Source organism: Tamandua tetradactyla, chromosome 5, assembly GCF_023851605.1.
Source record: "Tamandua tetradactyla isolate mTamTet1 chromosome 5, mTamTet1.pri, whole genome shotgun sequence".
Lineage (NCBI taxonomy): Eukaryota > Metazoa > Chordata > Mammalia > Pilosa > Myrmecophagidae > Tamandua > Tamandua tetradactyla.
This window is the reverse complement of record NC_135331.1, coordinates 9286396-9296661: the sequence shown is the minus strand read 5'-3', so window position 1 is coordinate 9296661 and position 10266 is coordinate 9286396. Positions and strand designations below refer to the sequence as shown.

General features: G+C 44.4%; 1 protein-coding gene across 1 annotated transcript; it reads right to left on the bottom strand.

Annotated features, from left to right (window-relative positions):
- Window positions 1–7508: 7508 nt before the first annotated feature.
- On the bottom strand, window positions 7509–9550 carry HCAR2 (hydroxycarboxylic acid receptor 2). The gene has a single exon (XM_077159098.1). The coding sequence runs from the start codon at window positions 9477–9479 to the stop codon at window positions 8415–8417; it is 1065 nt and encodes a 354-aa protein (XP_077015213.1). The 5' UTR covers window positions 9480–9550; the 3' UTR covers window positions 7509–8414.
- Window positions 9551–10266: the final 716 nt, after the last annotated feature.

Genomic DNA, 10266 nt, shown 5'->3' with positions numbered 1-10266 from the left:
TAGGAATAAATTTAACAAAGAGACAAAACACCTATACAAAGAAAACTACAAGAAATTGTTAAAAGAAATCACAGAAGACCTAAATAGATGGAAGGGCATAACATGTTCATGGATTGGAAGACTAAATGTAGTTAAGATGTCAATTCTACCTAAATTGATTTACAGATTCAATGCAATACCAATCAAATTCCCAACAACTTACTTTTCAGAAATAGAAAAACCAATAAACAAATTTATCTGGAAGGGCAGGGTGCCCCGAATTGGTAAAAGTATCCTGAGGAAAGAAAATGAAGCCGGTGATCTCACGCTGCCTGACTTTAAGGCATATTATGAAGCTACAATGGTCAAAACAGCATGGTACTGGCATAAAGATAGATATATTGACTAATGGAATCAAATAGAGTGTTCAGATATAGACTCTCTCATCTATGGACAATTGATCTTTGATAAGGCAGTCAAGCCAACTCACCTGGGACAGAACAGTCTCTTCAATAAATGGTGACTAGAGAACTGGATATCCATATGCAAAAGAATGAAAGAGGACCCATATCTCACACCCTATACAAAAAATTAACTCAAAATGAATCAAAGACCTAAACATTAGGTCTAAGACCATAAAACAATTAGAGGAAAATGTAGGGAAATATCTTATAAATCTTACACTTGGAGGCGGTTTTATAGACCTTATACCCATAGCAAGAGCACTGAAGAAATAAATAAATAAATGGTAACTCCTCAGAATTAAACACTTTTGCGTATCAAAGAAAGTAAAAAAACAACCTACACAATGGGAGACAATATTTGGAAACGACATGTCAGATAAAGGTCTAGTATCCAGAATTTATAAAGAGACTGTTCAACTCAACAAAAAGACAGCCAATCCACTTACAAAATGGGAAAAAGACTTGTACAGACACTTCTCAGAAGAGGAAATACAAATGGCCAAAAGGCACAAGAAGAGATGCTCAACTTCCCTGGCCGTTAGAGAAATGCAAATCAAAACCACAATGAGATATCATCTCATACCCACCAGAAAGGCCATCATCAACAAAACAGAAAATGACAAATGCTGGAGAGGATGTGGAGAAAGAGGCACACTTATTCACTGTTCTTGGGAATGTCAAATGGTGTAACCGCCGTGGAAGGCAGTTTGGCGGTTCCTCAAAAAACTGAATATAGAATTGCCATATGACCCGGCAATACCATTGCTAAGTATCTACTCAGAAGACATGAGGACAAAGACAGAAACGGACATTTGCATACCAATGTTTATAGCAGCATTATTTACAATTGCAAAGAGATGGAAACAGCCAAAATGTCCATCAACAGATGAGTGGCTAAACAAACTGTGGTATATACATACGATGGAATATTATGCAGCTTTAAGACAGGATAAACTTATGAAGCATGTAATAACATGGATGGACCTAGAGAACATTATGCTGAGTGTGATTAGCCAAAAACTAAAGGACAAATACTGTATGGGCTCACTGATACGAACTGACATTAGTGAATAAACTTGGAATATTTTATTGGTAACAGAGACCATCAGGAGATAGAAATAGGGTAAGATATTGGGTAATTGGAGCTGAAGGGATGCAGATTGTGCAACAGGACTGGATACAAAAACTCAGAAATGGACAGTACTACCTAACTGTAATACAATTATATTAAAACACTGAATGAAGCTGCATGTGAGAATGACAGAGGGAGGAGGGCTGGGGGCATAAATGAAATCAGAAAGAAAGACAGATTTTAAAGGTTGAGATGGTATAATCTAGGAATGCCTAGAGTGTATAATAACAGTGACTAAATGTACAAATTTTAAAAATGTTTGTGCATGAGGAAGAACAAAGAAATGTCATTACTGCAGGGTGCTGAAAATAGATATTTTAAAATTTCCCCTTATGTGTGAGACTAAAGCAAAAAATGTTTATTTGGTACAAAATTTATATTTTGACTAGTGTATTTCCTAATATAACTTATGTAGATAGCTTGGTTGAACACCATGAGTGCTTGGAATCTTGGGTAGGACATGAGACTTTGTTGGTTTGTCCAGAGTGATGCCCCGATGAATCCCAGAGTGATTTGATCAGTGAGTGGAAAAGTATTCGCGGAATGGGGAGAATGGAGAGAGATTTGACTTCCCCAGGTTGAATTCTTGATATTCTCACAAGCAGTGTGGACAACCAAAAGTATAGGCTGAGCCGCAGCCATGGGGTTTTTTCATATGAAACTTAACTCCACAAAGGATAGGTCAAGTCTACTTAAAATTTAGGACTAAGAGTCACCCCCAAGAGAACCTCTTTTGTTGCTCAGATGTGGCCTCTCTCTCCAGCCAACACAACAAGCAAACTCACCACCCTCCCCCTGTCTGCGTGGGACATGACTCCCAGGGGTGTGGACCTTCCTGGCAACGTGGGACAGAAATCCTGGAATGAGCTGAAACTCAGCATCAGGGGACTGAGAAAAACCCTAGAATGAGTTGAGACTCAGCATCAAGAGATTAAGAAAACTTTCTCGACCAAAAGGGGAAGAGTGAAATGAGACAAAGTGTCAATGGCTGAGAGATACCAAACAGAGTTGAGAGGTTATCCTGGAGGTTATTCTTACGTATTAAGTAGATATCACCTTGTTATCCAAGATGTAATGGAGAGGCTGGAGGGAACTGCCTTAAAATGTGGAGCTGTGTTCCAGTAGCCATGTTTCTTGAGGATGATTGTATAATGATATAGCGTTCACAATGTGACTGTGTGATTGTGAAAACCTTGTGACTGATGCTCCTTTTATTTACCATGTCAATAGACGAGTAGAACATATGGCATAAAAATACATAATAGGGGGAACAAATGTTAAAATAAACTTAGATTGAAATGCTATTGATAAATGAAAGTGAGGGGTGAGGGGTATGGTACGTATAATCTTTTTTTTTTTCTGTTATCGTTTTATTTCTTTTTCTGTTGTCTTTTTATTTCCTTTTCTGAATTGATGCAAATGTTCTAAGAAATGATGAATATGCAACTATGTAATGATATTGAGAATTACTGATTATATATGTAGAAGGGAATGATATGTTAATGTTTTTGTTTGTTGTTAATTTTTTTTATTAATTAAAAAAAAAAACTCTCTGGGCCTCAGTTCCCTTATCTGCAAAATGGAACCATCACCTACTCCACAGAATTACTGAAAATATTAAATGAGATCATCAAGGTAAAACATGCAGTATAGTATCTGACACATAGCATAGAGGAAATCTTGGATATAATAATAATATTTTATTATGATGATGGTGATGACAATAAATGCAGTCTCCCTCCGATGGTAAGTATAACTTTGAATGGATGTTGCTTTACCAAAACCCAAAACAGATTGTTAGTAAAGTTTTCTTACTAAAGTATCATTTTCCAAAGGAAGGAAGGATCTTTTATAAGCATCCAGAAAAGATCTGCTCACTGTTTTTCAATTTGGTGGCATCAATAGGGCAATTCATTGTCTCTTCTCTTTAGACTTGCATTAAGAACATCATATACTGTTCCCAGGACCTACTGATGGTTGTAAATCTATCTCTGGGCGTGGCCAGACCGCGGAGTATATCAATATTTGTTAAAAGCCTAGAAGCACTTGCCCTTCCTCTGCCAAGGCCGTGGGATTGTGGACAGTAAGTCAGGTCCTGCTGTCTGGGATGCTAACACACAAACCCCTTCTCCCTGAGACAGAGGGTAACCACATGCCAACCGTGAGCCCAAAGAGAGCCCAACACTGGTTGCAAGAGAGTCATGCTTTATTCGTTTGAGAAGACAAGACACAGAGGGAATAGAACTTCATGGTCAGGTACTCACTTCCACTAAGGCAGCCAGAGGGTATTTCTTTGCCTCGAGTTTATTAAGCGATATATAAAATATTAAAGAGTTCAGTTTTCCAAGAAGGCCTTTGGGCGGCTCTAGAACTCTCATCTGGAGACCCACAGCGGAATGGCTCTGTGGCAGTGAAAGCTCCATTGCTTCCTGAAGGTTGACTGAACATCTCCCCATTTTTTTTTGCATCATAGTTTTGTAACATGGCAGGAATTTTGGAAGCAAGAGAAGTGAGGTTGACGCCGCTGAAAGCAGAAACGTGCTATTCAAATGAATCAAATGGAAGGTGACCTGAGGAACTCCTGGCAGAGGACATGTGCTCGTACACAGCTGCTGTGTGACTGTTGTCATCGTGACCTTTTCTCTAATTTGTATTTTTATTGTGATGACATATATAGCATAAAAATCCCATTTTTATCATTGTAAGTGTAAATTCAGAGGTATTTATCACATTCACAGAGTTGTGCTACCATCACCACTGCCACCAAAACAGAAACTGCACCCATTCAACATTGGCTCCCTGCTTCGCCAGGTAACCTGCAATCTGCTTTCTGTCCCTATGGACTTCCTTATTCTAGATATTTCATATAAGTGGAGGCATACAACGATTCGTTCCTTTGTGTCTGGCTTCTTTCATTTAACATCGTGTCTTCAAGGTTCATCTGTGTGGTCAAATGGATCTTTTTTTTTTTTAAAGAGGTATTTGGGTCCAATGTTGGATATTTGAGCGAAACCAGACAAATCAGATTCTCTTCCATGAGAATTCGACCTCAGAGATGCGGGGATTTAGCAGCTGGGTGTCCACAGCCGAGAGCTGGGCTGAAGGGTCACATGCCCCCTGGAGCTGTCCATGCCTAGTTTAATTTTGTCTCAGTTTCTGTGAAACACTCCACTGTCTTTCCAATATCCTTCCTCTCTTTTCACTTTTTGTTTCAGCTGACTTGACGTGTGCTTCAATCACTTGCATCCATAAGAAACTCGATTGACTCAAACAATTATAAGAAGGCATCTTCGTCACTACGAGACCACAGAAAGAGAATTTCCTTATCAGGAAGTTTGTCAGTAATATGAGCAGCCCCTGCCTCAACCGTCAGGGAATTTCATCAAAATTTCAGGCCCAGTCTGAAGAAGTCACCAGTGTGAATTAACAAGTGGGCGAGTGGAGATGACCAACTGCCCAGTTGGACGGTTGTCCATTTCTAAGAGTAAGTTACTCCAACAAAACCTCACTGCTGTCCAAGTCACCACAGATAACCAATTCTTGGCGAAATCTCTGATTATAGAAGGAAAATGGGAGAAAAGGGGGTCAGGTGAGCCAGGCAGATAGACGGTTGTGGACAACTCTTGTGTGAGAGGGAAGGCCAACAGATGGACAGATCATGAGCAGGAAGTGTTTTGAAAACTAGACCAAAATCATTGTAGGGACCTGCCATGTGTCTGCCCAGAGTATCAGGTGCAGTTCTGACACCCCCACCTACCTCAATTGACGTAAGGTGCCATGCAGACAGGGTAGGCTGATAAATTGGGAAAAAATCAGAAAAACAAACATGATTTCCATCCCCAATTTTTTTTTCACACTTTTTTTTTTCTTTTTTCTTTTTCTCTTTTGCATGGGCAGGCACTGGGAATTGAACCTGGGTCTCTGGCATGGCAGGCAAGAATTTTCTGCCTGCTGAGCCACCATGGCCCACGCTCATCCCCAATTTTATGTCTCTCGACTTAGGGAAGATCTCTTGAGGTTTGAAAGAAATTGTTCGGGGGTAGCTGAAAGGAAATCCTACTTTAAATACAGAGAGTAAACTCACTGGACTCATAACCCAAGAATTGGTACTCCCCGCCACACACACACAAATAAAGAGAACAGCTGCAGGACAGGTTTAGAGGAGATATTTGGAAAAAAGATGCATAACTGATTATAGCTGTCCTTCCCAACACTTAGAAGCATAGACACACATGGATGCATATCCTCTCTCTTTCTCTCTCCCTCTGTCTGTCTGTCTGTCTCACACACACGGTTTGAGACTGAGTGCACACACCATTGTTTTAATCCAGAATGGTTTTGCTTCCTTCCACTTAAAATTGATGTGGGCATCCCCTTGATCAGGAAACAGAAGCATTTAAGAGACTATTTTCTTAACAGCTATTGCTGTTAACATACCTTTACAAATAGTTGTAATAATAATATATTTCACTGTTGACAATTTAGAAAAAAAGTGAAAAGTTCAGAAAGAAAAATGAAAATCATCTGTAACCCCGTTGCCCGAGTATAATCATTGCCAAAGTTGTGGTGTATATTCTTCCCTCTGTTTGTTCCACGCCCTTAAAGGAGAATTGAGATCATATGGTATAATCTTCTTTGAAATCTTATTTCATTTTATACAAGGTGATCTCTCTCTCTCTTCTCTCATTTTCATACAGCAGGGTTCTTGCCTCATCAGGCAGCAGTTCCCATACTCACTGTACCAGTGGCACCACCTCTTCTCGTGCACACCAAGCTAATTCTCCTCTGCCCTGCCTTCCCTGGGCCCTTCCCCCAGATATTGCATTATTCGTCCAGTCTTATCAATCAAGCCTCTCAGTCCAAGTTATTTCCTTCCCAGGCACTCTTCACCCCTCATCCTGTTTTACTGTTTTCACAATACTCATAAGCTACCCAACACTTCCTCGTCATTCATTTGCCTACACTCTGCCTCCAGGCTCTTGAACAAGGGTTCCATGAGAAAAGGGGCCCTGGCTGCTTCACTCCTGCCACAGCTGCAGTGGGTGCCCAACACAGCAAACCTGACTGAATACAAGAACAGACCAACAGGTGGGAGCTGTGGGGTCCCCAACACCCGTAAACCACCTGGTCTGCTGAAAACTTTGGAGTTTCACAAGGGCCTCCCCACAGACAGGCGTGGAGGCTCAGGGAATCCCCTCCGTTCCTCTAAGCTCCTGTCTTCCTTCTCTTCCTCTTTAAGAAGGTGATTCCTACTCTCGGTTCCCCACCTCTTAGAATTGCTTGGAGAGAGAGACAAGCAAACTGCTTAAAAGAAAATCAAGAACGTCTACCTTTCCCCATGCAATGCTTTTCATTAAGGCTGGGCTGAGCGCTAGAGAATCTGTTTCTCATCTTTATCCAAGGTAGGACGGGTCGAGGCAAGTCTCGTATTGCCAGAAAATCCAGGAGTGACAGAGCTGGAAATGAAAGCATAACAGAAACTGGGAGTGATTAGAGATGTAGACTGGCACATCTCCTTTCATTTCCAGAACAGAGAACTGAAACCATTCCATAGGAAGCTCTTTCTCCCCTGACCTGCAGAAAAATCCCACTCTGACCCGATTCCTTATTTTTAATACACGAACACTGATGGCAGCTCTCAGCAAACTCAAAATAGAGTCTAAAATGCACCCGCAATCCTGTCTGTACTACCCCTCCAAATTAAATTGCTTTTATTTATTCCCAGCCCCCTTTATCTCCTTGTCTCAATGCATGTGGAATTTTCACTCGGCCATCTTATATATAATGTGGCTCAGCATCCGGGTCATTTTCTCACTTTACCGTGTTGGGATTTTTCCTTCCAGGACACAGTTGACAACCCATAAAGATCTCTGCTTAAGAAAGAAGTCTGTTTCTGTGAACCCTAACCCGGACAGACGCAACACCAGACTGTGTCTCATATCAAAGTTTATTGAAGTGGGAGAGTTAATAATAAGTACAGAAACTCAAAAGTGGTAAGCTAATGGCCTGGGAGGAATCGCCTCCCTTTAACTACTGGACAGCAGCACATTTCCCTGTTAAGTAAAAGCAAACAGCGGAGGGAAGCAGCTCTCTTCCTTGAAGCCTTTTTAACTGCTCAACCCTGAAGTTAGTGTAAACAATAGAGGAATGTTTTAGTCGCAGGTTTGAGCACAAATGCCATTTCCTTTCCCTTAATAACACTGTTTAGCTTAAGTTCCTCCGGGGGCTAAGCCCTTCTTTACCACCACTGGAAGCCCAGCTATCAACCTTAACTCAAGTCTCTTTGCCTGTCCCGTTTCTGCTAAAGCTGGGCTGAGAGATGAACTGGCCCTATTGATGCCAGGTGACCCAATGGCTTATTTAATGGTATCTGGGGCCCTTTCCCAGGAGAAACCTACTCCCCTCCCATCACTTGGCTCTCCTTATCCTAGCTGGAGTCTAAAGAAGGTTGGATACTGCCCCTGGAGCTGAGCACCCTGCCATCTCAGGCAGAAGGAAGGAACCAGGTGCCCAAGCGGCTACTCTGTGTTTCCAACTCTGCTCAGCAGAAACGCTGAAAATCTTGCCCTCTTCAGCCCTCTGAGCCGCAGAGATTAAGCAGAAGTTTCCGAAGCCCCAGCAGCTTTCCTCTCAGTCGGCCCAAGCCTTCTGCGACCACGACTTGCAACCGAGTCGCCCACTGGGCCTCACCGCTTCGCTGAATCTGGAAAGTTCCCGGAAACCTCGGGCCAGGCCCAGTGGTGTCACTGCGGGCCAGGCGAGAACGACTTTTCTCGGCGATCGTCTCCCTTCTCAGCCGAGTCGTTTTAAGTAGGGGTGGGAGCCAGGGAGGAGGGGCTTCAGGGCTCCCGGGGGCCGGCGATGAGCGGGTCGGGGGCATTTCTGGAGACGTTCTGGTCCCCGGTGAGCTCCAGGCTCGTGCTGCGGTTATTGTCCGGCTCCCCGGGCGGCTTCTTCCGGAGGCAGCGGCGCAGGCACGTGGAGAAGAAGTTGGGGAAGGACGGGCTGGAGAAGTAGTAGACCACGGGGTCCAGCATGCTGTTCATGTAGGTGAAGCTGAGCGTGATGAAAAAGGCCAGGTCGGCCGACCGGTAGACGCTGCAGTCCCGCGTCCCCGCGCGGCGCAGCAGCCAGAAGATGCGCATCCGCACGGCCACGCTGGGCAGGAAGCAGACCACGAAGACCACGGCCACGGCCGTGATGAAGCGGATGGCCCGCTGGATCTTGGCGTGCTTGTCCATCTGCCGCCGCCGCAGTCGCCAGATGATCCTGGCCGAGCAGAAGAGGATGATGCTGAGGGGCAGGAAGAACTCGAGGAGGAACATGGCGTCGTGCCAGCGGAAGGCGTCGCAGATGCTGAAGCTGCTGCACAGGAAGGCGCCGCGGTTGCGGGTGAGCATCTGCGTGTACAGGAGGTGCACCGTGAGGCCGATGGTGACGGCCCACAGCGCGCAGGACACGCCGGCCGCGGCGCGGTTGGAGAGCTTGTTGAGGGCGTGGTGCGGGTGCACCACCCGGAAGTACCTGTCCACGGCCACCACCGTGAGGAAGATGATGCTGCCCTGGCGGTTCATGGCGAGCATGAAGAGCATCAGGCGGCACGCGCCGTCCCCGAAGCGCCAGTCCCACTTCCTCACGTAGTTGTCCATGAGGAACGGCAGGCAGATGATGAGGAGAAAGTCGGCCACCGCCAGGTTGAACAAGAAGATGCGGCTGGATTTCCAGGCCTTGAGGTGGAAGCAGAAGATCCACAGGGCCAGGCCGTTGCCCAGGAGCCCGAAGACGAACTCCAGCCCCAGCACGGGCGGCAGGATGTTGGAGATGAAGTCATCCCGGAACACGCAGCAGCTCTGGTTGTGGATGATCAGAAAGTGCTCGTCTCCCGCAGGGTGCTGCCGGTCCATGGGTGGCCCGGGCGAGTCGGGATGGAGCGAGGGCGCAAGGGGAGAGGTGTGTGCCGTGTGAGCAGCGAGCTCGGGTGCCCGCCTTTATGTCATGTAGGAGTGTTGAAATAGATGACTGAATGGTTACCAGGAAACTACGAAATAGCTAAAAAAAAAAAAAAAAAAAAAAAAAAACACCAGCAAGGCTCTTATGCAACCTGCTGTTTGCATAAACAAGTAATAAAAATCCCCTGGGCAGACAGGAACCCAGAACATTTTCTAAATCTGAAGGATACGTTTAGGCAAGCCGACCATCATCTGCGAGTTACCCAAAGGCTGTGGGCCTGTGGGCTGGTCGAGTACCTGGCCTTCCAGATTTCATTCACAGCCATCTGCTTGGCTCACACGATTGACAAAATAACAACAGGAATGATAATGCACCGGGCAAGAGAGCCTGGGTTTTCCAGAAACGTTAAGAAAGTAGCATGAGCATGATTTAAGCCCCATTTGCAGGTTTGTGATTTCTCTGTGAAAGGCATAGAAGATAGGACTTGTCTATTTGTGAGCACAGAGGCATTGAATCTGGCTTCCTTTCCCATGCCATCCTCTCTTTACAAACACAGATTGCTTTTCCACACTAGAGCTCTGCAATTAATCTCTAGTTATAAAAAAAAATTGCTTCTTAAAAACATAAAATTTCATAAGGTGTCTGAAAACTTGAACCTAGTTGGGACTGCCAGTGGTGGTGGAGGAAAGCATATGTTAAAGAACTTGGATTATTTTGTTGGTTTATATTACATTTTGATGC

What these genes read in the sequence shown, in the direction of transcription:
- HCAR2 (XM_077159098.1), bottom strand. Translation starts at nt 9,479, where the DNA reads ATGGACCGGCAGCACCCTGCGGGAGACGAGCACTTTCTGATCATCCAC.